At 36.3% G+C, this 16100-nt stretch overlaps 2 protein-coding genes across 2 annotated transcripts; one reads left to right on the top strand and one right to left on the bottom strand.

Annotated features, from left to right (window-relative positions):
• Window positions 1-3002: 3002 nt before the first annotated feature.
• On the top strand, window positions 3003-8237 carry LOC126714998 (UPF0051 protein ABCI8, chloroplastic). Its single transcript, XM_050415422.1, has 2 exons — window positions 3003-4581; window positions 7784-8237. Exons 1-2 carry the CDS (start codon window positions 3061-3063, stop codon window positions 8000-8002), a joined length of 1740 nt encoding a protein of 579 aa, XP_050271379.1. The 5' UTR covers window positions 3003-3060; the 3' UTR covers window positions 8003-8237.
• A 261-nt stretch (window positions 8238-8498) lies between these two features.
• LOC126714999 (uncharacterized) lies at window positions 8499-11144 on the bottom strand. The gene is made up of 2 exons (XM_050415423.1): window positions 9955-11144; window positions 8499-8830 (listed from the first exon to the last, which is right to left on the bottom strand). Exon 1 carries the CDS (start codon window positions 11097-11099, stop codon window positions 10086-10088), a length of 1014 nt encoding a protein of 337 aa, XP_050271380.1. The 5' UTR covers window positions 11100-11144; the 3' UTR covers window positions 8499-8830; window positions 9955-10085.
• Window positions 11145-16100: the final 4956 nt, after the last annotated feature.

The raw sequence follows: 16100 nt of genomic DNA, 5'->3' as shown, positions 1-16100 counted from the left end.
CAAGACCCAATTATCAACACCCTCCTCGTTAGGCTTCAATGGAGAACATTCTAGAGGCTTTAAGCCATTAACAAAGAAGGACCTTTGAAATTTTTTTTTCTTTCTTTTTCTCTTCACTAAAGCTCTACTTGGATTTGGATTTTGGTTTTTCTTTGGGTTTGAGTTTGATATTTGTTTGTTTTTTGCTTAAGCTTTGTTTGGATTTGGGTTTGAGTTGGAATTTTTTTTTTCTTTCTTTTTGCTTAAGCACTATTTGGTTTGGATATGGTTGGTTTTGTTTTGGTTTTTGTTTTTTTTTTTTTTTTTATATTTTTTATTTCTTCTCTGCGTTGAATCTCTGCCTAGATTTGTTTTTTGTTTTTGTTTGTTTGATTGACTTTTTTTTTTTTTTTTTTTAAAATCACCAACACAATAGTTAATCCCTGTATCTCTTTTTATCATTCCAATCACCCACACGGTAGGTGGTGATGCAATGGTATTAGGCTCTTATAGATTTTGCTTGTGGTTTTGGTTTTTGTTTGGTTAGTGAGAAAATTAAAGGAAGAGAAATCTAAGCGCAATAAATCGAAATTACTTATTTCCTTGGTGGGTGTGTTTTTGAATAGAAAATTTTGATTTGTTCATTTTTAGTGAGGAATGGAGGGTGTTGATAAGTGGGTCATGTGAGGGTCACGTGAGACTAGTAGTGGTGGAAGCTGATGTGGAAGGACCACTTAAGACACGTAGGACGGCTACTTATATTTTAATTTAATTTGTGCTATGTGTGCATTCTGTTTGCCACTTAAGCAAATTTCGTTAGCCATCTAATAGTAGGGAACAAATTGATTGAAACTTAAAAATAGCAAGGATTAAATTGACTGCTCTCAAAATGTAGGGACCAAATTGACTGTAACCTCAAAATGTAAAGACCAAAATGGTGTTTTCGTCAAAAATTAAAATTATAACATTTTATCCCTATCCCTTAAACTAAGGCACTTTCACTTAGTATTGATGGGGGGGGGGGGGGGGGGGGGGTTGGGGGGTTTACACCACACCTATAGGTTGTGGTTTCTCCTCATGTCTGCCTGTTTGACTATATCTCACTTGTAAAGTGTTAAGAATGGTCTACACAAGGTGCCTTGCACCATATTTGGTCGATGCTATTGCCTATTAGTTTGGTTATGTGGGATGAGCTTAAAAGGAATTATTTACAATCTTCGACCCCTAGAAACAAATCAAACAACAAGCATGGAAACAACAGGCATGAGTGGTGATGAAAAAAAAAAAAAAAAAAACTCTAGAACAAAATCAAACAACATGAGTGAACTAAAAACAACCCTAGAAGCAAAGTCAAACACTCTCAAATCACAAAAACCCAAATGGAAAAAACCAAACTCAACCCATAAAAGATAAAACAAAACCATTAAAAATAAAAATAAAAACAAACAAACTTAGTAGAAAGCATTGCAAACTTGGGAGAAACTTTGAGATAATAGCCCTAACAAAGAAGGAGAAGAGAGGGGAAATTTCAAGAATGGTGGCATCAAATGGTGGCATCGAGCAATAAAGGATGGTAACAGCAAGGGACAGAGGTTGAGGAGTGAGGAAAGAGATTGAGGGGAAGACATGCTGTTCGGGAGGCTAACAAGAGAGATAGGGTGAAGCTATAAATAAATCTAACTTAGGATTCAAAATTAAAATTAAAGCTTAAAATGATGTCGTTCAAGAGTTTATTTATATTTTATTTCAAATTTTACTATTACTAAAACGATGCCGGTTTTTAGCTTGATACTTGTATTATTAAAAAAAAAAAATTGAGAAAATTTCAACCTATGGCGTCCGCTTTTGATGATAGCTGTTTATTATCATATCAAGACACCAATAAATTTTTGGTATAGTCGGAGATTGAACATCAAATCTCTTATATAATCATTAGAAACTTTATCAATTGAGTTAACTGGAACCCATAAACTCATATTAAAATTAATATTAGGCCTAAAACGGCATTTTAGTATCAGTTAAAACATAAATTGGGTTACGTACTTACGTGGGAAGTAAAAAATAAATTGGGTTACGTACTTGCGTAGGTAGACATGGCAAAACGGGTCAGACCCGTTTTGACCCGACCCGTTTGACCTGCAACCCGTTTGACCCGTAACCCGATTGACCCGTTTAAAAATGACCCGTTTTGACCCGTGACCCGTTTTGACCCGCGACCCGATTGACCCGCGACCCGATTGACCCGACCCGAACCCGAACCCGAACCCGACCCGCACGTTTTGCCACGTTTACCAATGTTGAGTAGATTTAGATTGAGGTGTAATTTTTATAAAATATTTACTTATTCTTTTTTACTTAATATGTTATGTATTCCATTATAGTTTGTTATTTTTTACTTGCCACCTTTATTTTCTCTTCCTACTTTAAATAGATTAAAGATTATACCAAGATTAGTTTCTAGAAAGCTGGAACAGGAGTTGCACCAAATTTGGGTATCAATTCAAGTGTTTAGTGGTAATTGGTAACAATATCACTAGTGAGAATCTAATCACAATTAAGGAACTCATAAACAATTGACAGATGGCATCTATTTCAAAAAAAAAAAAAAAAATTGTTTGAAAAATACGGGTCAACTCGACCCGACTCACGACCCGACTCAACCCGCGACCCGTTTGACCCGCAACCCGATTGACCCGTTTTAAAAATGACCTGTTTTGACCCGTGACCCGTTTAACCCGCAAACCCGATTGACCCGACCCGAACCCGACCCGACCCGCCCGTTTTGCCACGTCTATGCGTAGGGTTGGAACTTGGAAGTGAATTATGAATGTGTTTGGGGATTGGCGGATCAGTTTGTTTGTGATATGCTTAAGAAATTTTCTTACCACTCTTGTCTTGAGTCTTGTTAGAAACATCAGGAAACTACAGGGCCTTCCAAAAAAAAAAAAAAAAAAATCATGAAATTACAGCCACGTGTTCTCATCCTCTGAGGTTTGTGTTGTACACACGAGACCCCTTGAATTTGTGGCCAAGAAAACATAAAGCACAGAAAACAAGTTTTTTTTCTTTCTATTTGTGTTGATGTCTTTCACTCACGTCTGTTCGAACCACACCACATCCATGGCTTCTCTCTTAGCTAACGGTACTATTTCTGGCTTTTCTCCAAAACCCACCTACGATTCACATAATCTCCCAAAAGGGTTTCACCCAAAACCCCAAATTCCAAAATTCCCAAACTTCAAAACCCCAACTGCAAGGCTCTTCAAGGTCCGAGCAGATGTCGGGTATTCGGGTCAAGGTACAAGTTCTAATCTTTCTTCTTCTGCACCAGGTAAGTCTTCGATTTCAACAACTACAACTACAACTACACCCAGTGCTAGTGAGAAAATCCAGGAAATTCTTCGTAACATAGAGTACGATAAGAAATTTGGTTTTAATATAGATATTGATTCGTATTCGATCCCTAAGGGGCTTTCTAAGGAAACAATTAGATTGATTTCTTCGCTTAAAGAAGAACCTGATTGGATGCTTGAGTTTAGATTGAATGCTTATGAGAAATTTTTGAAGATGAAAGAGCCCCAGTGGTCTGATAACCAATACCCACTTATTGATTTTCAAGATATTTGTTATTACTCTGCACCCAAGAAGAAACCTGCTTTGAATAGCCTCGAAGAGGCCGACCCGGAACTCATTAGGTACTTTGATAAACTGGGTGTTCCTTTGAATGAGCAGAATCGATTGGCTAATGTTGCTGTTGATGCCGTCCTTGATAGTGTATCGATTGCCACGACACATAGGAAGACATTAGAGAAGGCCGGTGTGATATTTTGTTCGATATCAGAGGCTATTAGGGAGTACCCGGATTTGGTTAGGAAGTATTTGGGGAGGGTGGTGCCTAGTGAAGATAATTACTATGCAGCGTTGAATTCGGCTGTGTTTAGTGATGGTTCGTTTTGTTATATTCCAAAGGACACCAAGTGTCCAATGCAGATTTCGACTTATTTTCGGATTAATGCATTGGAAACGGGGCAGTTTGAGAGGACGTTAATAGTTGCGGATGACAGGAGTTTTGTGGAGTATTTGGAAGGGTGTACTGCGCCTTCATATGATAGAAACCAGCTTCATGCTGCTGTGGTGGAGTTGCATTGTGCTGAGGATGCACAGATTAAGTACTCCACGGTGCAGAATTGGTATGCTGGGGACGAGGAAGGGAATGGAGGGGTTTATAATTTTGTTACAAAGCGAGGCCTTTGTGCTGGGGATCGCTCAAAAATATCCTGGACCCAAGTGGAAACAGGGTCTGCCATCACTTGGAAGTATCCGAGTGTTGTTTTGGAGGGTGATGATACCATGGGAGAGTTCTATTCAGTAGCTTTGACGAATAATTATCAGCAGGCAGACACAGGTACAAAGATGATACACAAAGGGAAGAACACTAGGAGTAGGATTATTTCTAAAGGTATATCGGCTGGGCATTCAAGGAACTGCTATAGGGGTCTTGTTCAGGTTCAGTCAAAAGCAGAAAATGCTCGAAACTCCTCTCAATGTGATTCCATGCTTATTGGTGACACTGCAGCTGCCAATACATATCCATACATCCAGGTAATTTCTTCAGTTTGTTTGTATTAATATTTCTGTTTTTAGTATTTTTGATTGATTACTCATGCTGATTATTTTGGTTTTTTAATTTGTTCGAAGAGCTTTATATGGAGTATTCTGTATTCAGATCCCACTTTCCTTCCTTCCCAGCCCAATGGGGTTACTGGATGTCATACTTGCATTTCTTTTTATCACTGTGTGGTCCTACTGAAACCTACCCTTAGATATGTTCACTATATACAATTTAAATGCGCCCCCCCCCCCCCCCCCCCCCCTTTTCTCCCAGTTTATACAGGTTGCCACACCCTTTGATGTTCTTTCAAAAATTATAATTTCTTTTATTAATTTTCCATTTTTTAAAAAGAAAGTTGCATACACCATTTATATCATGCTAGTTGGCCAATTGGGCATAGTTGAAGACAAGATGCCAATATTGTTTTGGAATCTACCTAGAGGTGTGATTTAAGTTAACATTAGTTTCAAAGGTGGCTGTCTTGCAAAGTACACAAAATCAGTGCGGGCAAGCATTTAATGTGTAGGTTACCTGACTGTCCAAGCTATCTGGATAGTCAACGAGTCAATTAGGTTTCTGGGAAAGATTAGAGATATTATTGTATACATAAACTGCTTCAATTATAGAAGCATTTCTGTACATAAAAAGAAGTTTTCTGGGACAATAAATGACTAGCAACTACAAGCCATTTAGGAAAAAAATGACTTCACCTAAGCATTTAAGAGATTTCATTACATCTGGACAGGATGTTGTATCTTGTATTGTACTTTATTTCATTGTTTCATTTCATGTTTGAGGAAGTGGAGGCAATTAAGACTTTGGCATTCTCAATGATTGGAATGTTGGAGTTGCCTCATTGCTCCTCTCTTTTTATAATTACTTCAAGTTCATGCAAGGGATATGGACTGAGAATTATCTCCATGTCCTCATAGTCATAGGGCAGAGACAGATGAGTGAGTGAACTCTGTATATGACTTATTATCTGAAAACAACAACAATTTCTAATTTCAATTTACCAAAAAAGCATTAAATAGTCTGCAAATTAGGGTTACTGAGCTATTAATCTTTACAGATGTGTATAATTGCTTCTTTTTTTATTCTTCTTGCTTTCATCTTCTTCCTCTTTTTCATTTATATTTCTTGTAGTCCTGTATAAACCCTTCCATTTGGTAATGGAAGGTTTGAAGTTTCTGAGGTGGTTTACTAACCCAATGTATCTAGTTCTTATGGGTCGGTTTGGTAGTGAGAATGAAAAATTGGGGGATAGAGAACTGGAAGAATAGGAAATTTATGAGTTTTCCATATGAAACAAGGGAAAACTTCATTCCCTCCCCCTTTTTCCTTCCTCCATATTTTCCTCCAAACCAGACATACCCATTACATGTGTCAGTCTATTGTCTACTGCAGTTTTGGGTCATAAACCTGAATGTTTGTTGAAAGTGCATATGAATTTGGACATTTTTTCTTTTTCTCCTTAAAAAAGATATCATCCAAGTTGAAGTTATTGTAAAATATTGAAGAAATTAAATCTGGGACTAAATAGATCCTAGAGTCAATTATCAGTTGTGCAATTGGAATTTTTTCCGTTTGACTGATTTGACAATTTTTTCTAGGTGTCTCATCTTTAGTGTCTGCTCATAAATATTTGATGTATGCTACCCATGTACACCCCCGGTGTACCTCAATTTCTTTATTTATCAAAAAAAAATTGATGTATCAGGTTTTGTTATTGCATATTCAGTGATAAACAATTGGAGTTTCTTTTTTAATAAGTAGCATTTTATGATATTCAGGAAGAAAAATGAAGTAGAATTTATGATTGTTTTCATAAGTAGCATTGGATTGATTTTTGTATGGAACACAATCTTTCCAATGGTGAGATCAGGAGATTTGATATATCCAGGAAAGATTTTTGTGGGTGGTGAAATTCATTAGAGAAATTGCAATAGAGATTTTGATGCATCACATGGGGATAGGGTGGTTACTTTGTCTACATGTCCAATAAACCAATTAAGAGAGTTGGAGGTTACTTTGATTTTGATGTTATTTTTTAATATGATACATGAGAGTGAGTAAAGTTTAGCACTGATTCAGTGCTTCCTTTTATATAATACTAGTATAGATATTACATTTGGAGTATCTCCAAACTCTAAAAATCATTTACATCAGTTCTCAGTTGTTTATCTTGTTTCATTCTCCCACAAATGACTACTATTTACCAATTTTTTTTAAAAAAAACTAATGTCTACTGAGTTTCATGTCTACTTCATGTTTATAAACATACCATTTTTATTCATATTTGCTGCACTTCAAGAAGATACTTACATATTAAAAATAAAAATAAAAATAAAAATAAAAAAGAAGGAAGGGACTGACATACTGTTTCTGATCTGATGGTATGATATTTTGAGATGGAAGTTAATACATTTTTTGCAACTTATTCTGGTATTATGTCCTTCTGAGATGTTGCTGCTTTTTGTATCAGAGGAGTTGTCCTCTGTATTTATTGACCTTTTAACTGTGGTACACTTTAAAATAGATGGAGTTGTTACAAAATCATAAGTTTTAGGTGGAGAGTGAGATCATGGGTTCAAGACCCATTCTCTGTGCTCATGAATTAGAAAAAATAATAATCTTAAAAAAGAGCAGAACTATTTATCTATTTGCAAAATTGCAATATCATATGGTAAAGCTTCTTATAATCTGTCTTTTGGACATGACACAATGAAGGCATCATTACCGTCATCCTAGAGAGAAGAGAGGAAAATAAATGAATAAATAAACAATTGAGCTTGTTTTTGGTAGGACAATGATTGATGGAATTATGTCACTTCCATTGGTCCACTCTAAATGCTACTGCCATAACTTTAATGTATATGATGATTACTGCTATTCTTTTACACAACTGAATCCGAAGACCAGGGTGGGGAGAGAAAGGATGTGTTTTTTTTTTTTTTGGGGGGGGGGGGGGGGGGGGGTGGGGGGGGGGGGGAGTGGCGGTTGGGGGTGTTGTTTAGTTAGAGAGTTCGCTTCAGATAGCTAGAAAACTCATTGTCTGTGATGTGAATCACCTTGGTAAATCATTAATGAAAGATAAATGTTTTGCAGTATCTTGTTGAAGTTCTTCTTACACCTTATGTGTTGAAACTGTTCATCCTTATGTGTGGCTTATACTCTAAAATGTTTTGACAGGTGAAGAACCCCACTGCTCGAATTGAACATGAAGCCAGTACCTCCAAAATTGGTGAAGATCAACTATTTTACTTTCAGCAGAGGGGAATTGAGTATGAGAAAGCCATGGCTGCCATGATTTCTGGGTTTTGCAGGGATGTTTTCAATGAGCTTCCTGACGAGTTTGGTTCTGAAGTGAATCAACTAATGAGTTTGAAGCTTGAGGGATCTGTTGGTTAGGTAACAAGTAGGTTTGTGTTGAAAAACTTGCGTTTGTTGGAGGAAATTTAGGTCTTTTTGGTCCTGAGGTTTAAGAATGTAAAAGTCTCATATCATATCGACCAAATATTGATACTACACGATTGGAGGAACGTCACTATCGTTACTGTGTACATAATGTTGCTTGTTATAAGTTAAATTGCTTGTTGTATAATAAAATCTTTTGTTATATATTAAGTTGCAAGTCCTTATAATCGTTTTTATGGATCATTAATACTTGAATTCATTTTTTCCTTTTGAAGGAAATGAAAAAGGATATTGTGATTTTGTGCTTTGAGATTTCAAATATTTTTGCTACATGAGGGTTATGATTGTGATAATTGTTGCGTCCTTAGCAGTTCAAGATAGCTCAATTGAGCTTTGAAACCAGACAGTGAAACTTCCATGGGATTTTGGCGAATTGATGTTAGAAACATAACAATAATTAAGCTTTAGAGTTCCAATCGACCTCTTAAAATTATGTATAAAAAATAAGTTTATAGATCAAATAATAAATAAAATCCGATTGACATAACATGTGTGTTAAGAACATAAAGAACATACAACCTTTCAGTTAGATTTTCAATTTTCAATTTTCAAAATATATAGAATTTTTATGTAGGACAGGAAGTAACTATGGCTTGGACCTAACCAATGACCTATACTTTTTGCATCCGGACATAACTGTAGGTAATCAGGTTCCCAGCATAATTGTGACCCCAATGTTAGGGGCTTTTCTCACGCTCAACAATGTAACTCCTCAATAAGCCTCGAGCAGTCTTCTAGTGCCTAGTTTGATGCCTCGATTTCCTGGCAATTAAAAAGAACATAAGAATTGAAACAAAATACTAACCAACCTAAGCACATGCATATAGCGCAGCTATGTACAATTACAACATAAAGACCAACTCCAAATCCAATTATGAAAAATGGGAGGGAGGGAGGGAGGTTGAGCGCATGAAAGTATGAATGAACGCAAATGTACTTGCCTCAGCACATCAAGCAAGCTTGCACACTGATATGCTACTGATAGGTGGCGTCGCACCATGCACAAAGCAAGAAGTGTACGAGACTGCCTCACAAATTAAGGAATTTTAACTGTCAAATCACCACACAAGGACGCATGCATAATTTTCCAATACCTCAACATCAATACAATCACAAATTTACAATCCATACCAATAACATTATCATGCTTCAAGGGTCACAAAACTGACCTCTCATCAGTTAACCATATATTGTTTTAGGAATAGGACAGCAGAACCAAGTGAGAATCAGTTCAAGATACTAATTAATGTGATTGGAATGGATACTGGATAGTTAACCTCCCCCATCCAAGGTTTGGTGTAAGTCAAGACAAACTTCAATAAGAACTCCTTTAAAAAAATAAAAAAATAAATTAAATCTGAAATGAAAAGACAAAAATTAATAAAAACCCCCCACCAAAAAAGAAAGCCAAGATTGAAACATTTGAATAATAATATGACCAACATATTTTCTCTACCCACCACTTATAAACAACCACAATCCAGATTTTCCAGCAAATTATTTGTTTCAATAAATAGTATTCTTGCTCTTTTCCCCCTATGTTATCAGAAGTATGCCCACTACAACCACACACAAACACATTTCAAATACACCAACATCAACAAAAGATTGCTCACTAGTCATTACCAGTAATATTACCTTGCTTAAAGTGTACAGAGAGTCAAGGTCACAAAACCGATGCACATTTTAAAAAGCAAGGGTGTACTAAAGGATAAAACCAGAAGAGAAGCAAGTGGCACAGAAGAGGTATTAAGCATAAGCATACAATCAACAGGAGAGCGAAAATCATACCATGACAGAGAAGGATTCCAAAATCCAACATATAAAAGGAGCACGAAATAAAGCATATGAATAATTAAGAGGGGATGAATGTTAAGTAGGCTTACAAGTTACAGGAGATAGGCGCCGATGCAGTCAGAGAAAATTTTATATTTGGATGGCTTTGACTTGTATACAGAGAGATGAGTATTGAGGATTTTGAAGCGAATGAATTTGCAACGATTTGCTATAGTGTCATCTACATCGGCGTCATCATGGCCGTCGAGATCATATGTAACCCACTTTTCCCACAAGTCAAGATAAATACTCCGTCGATTAACTCTTGAAACTTGAAAAGTGGAAATGGACTCGGACTCATACCAAAGTATAAACAGTGAAACCATTTTTTGGTGGGTATGTCGAAGGTGTATCCCACACTAAAAGGACCACAAACAGAGATCCTAGAGTCCATCACTACATAATCGAAGCAAGCACGAGCATCGTCGTGCCATGGGGCAAAACAGCAAGGTTCATTAAGGTTGAAAAATGGAGGGGGAGGGAGAGGTGACCACTGTTGGGTGGATGGGTCAAATACCTCAAAAGTAGGGCTGGGTAACTCCTCAATGGGCATAAGGGGAATGCCAGCGAGGGCATAGAGCCTGCCCTCAATTTCCACCAATAGGGGGTCAGATTTGCCAGCGCTTAGAGGTTTCAGAGAAAAGTTGTTTTTCCTGTCGTTGTTGTTCTTCATCTTCTTCTTCTTCTTGTTTATGTTCTGGAATTCGGGCTTGGGATCCAGAGCTGGGTTGGTTTCCAAGGTGAAAATCCAAGTGCTATATTCAGAACTCTTGAATAAGCCACCGGCGAGAATAATTTTGGAGCCCATAACACAGCAATTCATACCGTAGGGGAGACCATTACCCCCAAGAGTTGCGAATCTATTCCATTTCAATTCTGAATATGAATTGCATCCTTCTTGTTCCTTGGAACTGGAACTTGGACTGGCACTGAAGATGGTTGGGTATGAAATTGGGGTTAATGTTGAAGTGGGTAAGCTGCAAAGGGTGACACTGTCACTGTCGCTGGAGCTGCCGCAACCTTTGGATTTGGATTTAGATATGTATTCAGATGGTAGAAGTTGGCTCAATTTGATAGAATAGATAATGTAAGAAGGGTAGCCTTTGCAAACAGAGACACACGCGTACAGAGACTTGCTACCATCTACTTTCTCTGGTGGCAGTCCAGGTCTGGACAAATCCACCGCCCTAGCCATGGCCAAATCCTAACAATTCATACAAAAAATACAGTAAGTACGATTACACTTATACATAAGAAATTAAACCCTAATAAGATACACACAAAAACCTTCTATAAACCTCTTTAGAATTACATATTTTTTAAACCGTTGGATTTACTTAAATCCAACGGTTAAAAAAAGACCTTTATTATTACAAATATTCTTATTATGATCTCATTAATTACCCTCATTTATTATATTCTAAACCTATCTCTAAACCCAAAAACGTTACTATCTGTTTCTCAAAAAAAAAAAAAAAAAAACCAAGCCGAATACTTTATGAATAAGATATATAATCAAATAAGGAAATACCTTAAATGAAAAACTACTCAATTCGAATACTTTTAAATTTCCCATCTTTGAGAGGAATTTAATCCTTTCAGCATTCCAGAACGATAGCCGAAACCACATAAGAACTTAACTTCTAACAGATCCGAAGCATTCAATGAAATAGATATATTGCTAGTATTGCCATAGTATGAGAGTCCACATAATATAGGAGAATCAACCATGACTTCTACCATATTATCACATGACGACAATCCCAATGATTTAAGATGATGATGATGACTTGAAAGCTTTATTCTTTTCAGCATATAACAAGAAGTTATCTCTAAGGTCTCAAGGACTGGAAGTCCAGAAAGATGGTCATGAAGCCACTTTTCTGTTAAGTTTGGCATATCTAGATTTAGCTTTTTCAGATTTTTTAAAGGAAGCAAGTTGAGCTCGGATATATGCTTCTCCGTTAACATAGATAATGAAGATTTGATTCTTCCAATTCAAACCTCTCAAGGTAATTGTTGTGAACCTTAATTTCCACGAGTTTAGGAAGACTGAAAATCTTTATACATAATTTCCCCCATTGTGTTCATCTATATATATATGGCGTATTTTTAGTGTTTGGCTTTTTTTTTTTCTTTCTGCAGACAAGTCAGACGTCAAACGTTTTTGGGTTTAGAAATAGATTTAAAATGTAATAAATGAGGGTAATTAATGAGATCCAAAAAAGAATATTTGTAATAATGAGGGTTTTTTTTTTTTTTAAACCATTGGATCTATTTAAATCCAATGGTTTAAAAAATGTGTAACTTGAACCCATCTATATATATATATATATATCAATCCAAACCCAACATAGCACATAAAATAAATCTTTCTTTTTTAAAAGAAACAAGGCAGACAGGAAGCGAAATTGAAATTTTAGAACAATAATCTCATAAATTGAATGCATTTTGATTTTATCAACACTTTTGGCCATCTGTTGGTGATTGTGTAATTAAAACGGTTTTGGATTTTCTAAATCATGGGAAAGTGCCACCAAAATTTAATGAGACTCATAGTTCTTATTCCTAAAACAAAAAAATCCCACCAAGATTATTGAATATTGTCCAATAAGTCTTTGTAATGTGGTGTATAAATTAGCATAAAAAACCCTTATTAATAGACTCAAGAAAATATTGCCCTATCTTATCAATGATACTCAAAGTGCTTTTGTGCATGGCAAATTAATAATTGACAATGTTTTAGTTGCTTTTGAAACTATGCACCATATTAGCCAGAAGAAGAAAGGAAAAGTGGGTGAGGTATCTCTCAAGTTGGATATGAGTAAAGCTTATGATAGAGTTGAGTGGATTTGGTTGGAGAAAATAATGGAAAAAATGGGCTTTAATGTTACATGGAGAAGTTTGATGAAGCAATGCATTTCCATGGATACTTATTCTTTGAAGATCAATGGAGTACCAAGTGGTTCTATAACTCCAACTAGAGGCTTACGTCAAGGTGATCTTTTATCTCCTTATTTGTTTTTGATTTGTGTTGAAGGGCTTTCTACTTTAATTAAAAAATCTGTGGAGAATGGGGTGTTACATGGGGTTGCAGCTTGTAAAAGCGGACCAAGTATCTCTCAATTAATTTTTGCAAATGATAGTTTAATATTTTGTAGAGCTTCCAAGGAAGAGTGCGAATCTTTGCAAAGAATAATTGGGGTTTATGAAAAAGCCTCGGGTCAACTCTAAAATTGAGCAAAAACTTCTCTATTTTTTAGCAAAAATACTCCTAATGATGTCAAGGAAGAATTCAGATTGAGATTTGATGCTCAAGTGATTCGCCAACATGATAAATATCTTGGTCTTCCATCTTTGGTGGGTCACTCTAAACGCAATACCTTTTTGGACCTTAAAGGGAAGTTAGCTAGCAAATTGGCAAGGTGGAAGGAGAAATTATTATCTAAAGGTGGCAAGGAAATTTTGATAAAGGCTATTGCCCAAGCAGTGCCTACATACACTATGAGTTGTTTTAAACTTCCTGATTCTATCTGTGAGGAACTAACAAGTATGGTAAGAAATTTTTGGTGGGGGCAGAAGGGTGATGAAAGGAAGATGCCTTGGATGAGTTGGGAGACACTTTGTGTTCCAAAAAGTAACGGTGGAATGGGTTTTAAACTACTTAAGGAATTTAATTTAGCTTTGCTAGCTAAACAAGGTTGGAAGCTTCAAATAGAAACTAATTGCCTTGCACATAAAGTCCTTAAAGCTAAATACTTTCTTGACTATGAGTTTGTGGCAGCCACCATTGGAAAGCGTCCATCTTATTTGTGGCGGAGTATAATGGCTACACAACATATTGTTAGGAGTGGAGTAAGATGGCGGGTTGGGAATGGGTAGAAGATTCGAATTTGGTATGATAAATGGTTGCCAAATCCATCTACTTTCAAAGTAATATCATCACCAAGATTGTTGGGCTGTCAAGCTTTGGTCTCTAATTTGATTAACAGTGATACATGGGAGTAGAAAAATGAATTAATTCATCAAATTTTTGTACCATATGAGGCTGAGATCATTTTGGGTTTGCCACTAAGTTCAACTCTACCTGCAGATGCTTTGATATGGAGTGCAAACCCCAATTGGGAAATTCTTAGTGAGGAGTGCCTACAAAATTGCAATGGAGTCTAGAGTACAACCTGATTCTGGTTCCTGTTCAAACAATAGTGATATGAAGACACTTTGGAAGGTGCTGTGGGGTTTGAAAATTCCAAATAAGGTGAAACATTTTGGGTGGAGAGCGTGTAAAATCATTCTACCAACATTGTCTAACCCTAAGAAGAGAGGAATTGTTGAGAATGACTTATGTGAAGAGTGTAAAATGGGCTGTGAATCCTCAGGTCATGTGTTTTGGAGCTGCTTATGTGCTTCGGGTACCTGGGTTCTTACTTCTATGTTCTGCAGGCAGCAACATTTGTTTTTTAATGACTTTATGGAGTTATTTTGGTTCAGGGTGCATGTTCAGAAAAGTGGTGAGGAAGTTCTCTCATTAGCTGTGACCACTGCTTGGTCTTTGTGGTCTAGGCGAAATGAGAAAAGAAATGGCAAGCAGTTTATGACAGGATTTGAGCTAGTCAAGTGGTGTGGAAAATATATTGAATCATTCAAGGCAGCAAATTCTTCAAATTTACCAAGTTCTGCAAATTCAGCAAATGCAGCAACAAATTCTACAAATGCAGCAACTTCTGCAAATGCTGCAACATTTGCAACTTCTGCATTAGGCTCGGCAAAACCACAATGCAGACAGGTTTGGTCACCTTCTGATACTTCTGTTTTTAAAGTAAATGTTGATAGGGCTGTCTTTGCGCAACAACGTAAGTCAGGGGTAGGAGTTGTAATATGCAATTGTGAAGGTTTGTTCATGGGACCTTTGTCAATGAAGCTAAATCAACATCTAGGTTCCCTGGAAGCCGAAGCAAAAGCTTATGAATTGGGTATTATGTTTGCTAAAGATAAGGGATTTCATGAGATTGTTCTTGAGGGGGATTCGGTTATGGTTTCAAATGCTATTGCTGGCATTTCTCCTCCTCCATCTTCGATTGCATCAGTTGTGTATGGAATTAGTTCTCTGTTAAGTGCTTTTCATAGGTTTTCTATTTCACATGTTAGTAGGAAAGGTAATCAGGTAGCTCACTTGTTAGCAAAACATGCTCAGGGTGTTGAGCAATATGTTACTTGAATTGAGGAGAGCCCTTGTTTTTTAGAACACGCTCTCTCAACTGATATATTTGTTTCTCGTTCATGTTAATGGAATTTTAGTTTTCTATCAAAAAAAAAAAAAAAAAAACCGTGATTGTGGTAAAATAGGAATCTACTCCTAGTCCTACTAGTATTGGTTCAAAAAAAAAAGTACTAGGTAGTATTAATTCTTCTTTGATTTAAAAAAAATTAATAATATTAGATTTAATTATTTCAATCTATTTTTAGGGAAGTTTTGTGTTTGGTGAAAGTCATTAGAGAGATTGCTATAGAGATGTTGATGCATCACATTGGAATCTTGGGTTGTTACTTTATCTACGAGTCCGATAGACCAACCAAGAGAGTTGGAGGTTACTTTGATTTTGAGGTTATTTTATAATATGATACATGAGAGTGAGTGTAGTTTGGCACAGATTCAGTGCTCCTTTTATATAGTACATGTATAGATTTACATTTGGAGCATCTCCAAGCTCTAATTATCATTTTACATCAGTTCTCAGTTGCTTGTCTTGTGTCCATGTCCCACAAATGACTACTAAGTTTTGGGTTCAGGTGATAGCGATAGCTCAGTGTAATGACATCCTTTGTGGTTTGACTTCCATCTCCCCCTCATTCATGTTTATAAGCTTACCATTTTTATTCATATTTGCTTCACTTCAAGAAGGTACTGACTTACTGTTTCTGATCCGATGGAACAACATTTTGAGATGGAAGTAATACATTTTTTGCAACGTATTCTGGTTTTATGTCCTCCTGAAATGTTGCTGCCTTTGTATCAGGGGAGTTGCCCTCTATATTTATTGACCTTTTAATTGGGGTACACCTAAAAATAGATGGAGTTGTTACAAAATCATAAGTTTTAGGTTGCGACTTGCGAGTGAGATCATGGGTTAAAACCCATTATCTGTACTTACAAATAAGAAGATTAATTATCATAAAAAAAGAGCAGAAGTATTTA

The sequence above is a fragment of the Quercus robur genome, chromosome 2 (genome assembly GCF_932294415.1).
Source record: "Quercus robur chromosome 2, dhQueRobu3.1, whole genome shotgun sequence".
In the NCBI taxonomy this organism is placed as follows: Eukaryota; Viridiplantae; Streptophyta; class Magnoliopsida; order Fagales; family Fagaceae; genus Quercus; species Quercus robur.
Note: the sequence above shows the minus strand (reverse complement) of the source record. Positions and strands in the feature narration are given on the sequence as shown.

Excerpts from the sequence above, each read along its gene's own strand:
- LOC126714998 (XM_050415422.1), top strand. The coding sequence starts at position 3,061 with ATGTCTTTCACTCACGTCTGTTCGAACCACACCACATCCATGGCTTCT. Across the intron at positions 4,582-7,783 it reads ATACATATCCATACATCCAG|GTGAAGAACCCCACTGCTCG; the intron begins GTAATTTCTTCA and ends ATGTTTTGACAG.
- LOC126714999 (XM_050415423.1), bottom strand. The coding sequence starts at position 11,099 with ATGGCTAGGGCGGTGGATTTGTCCAGACCTGGACTGCCACCAGAGAAA.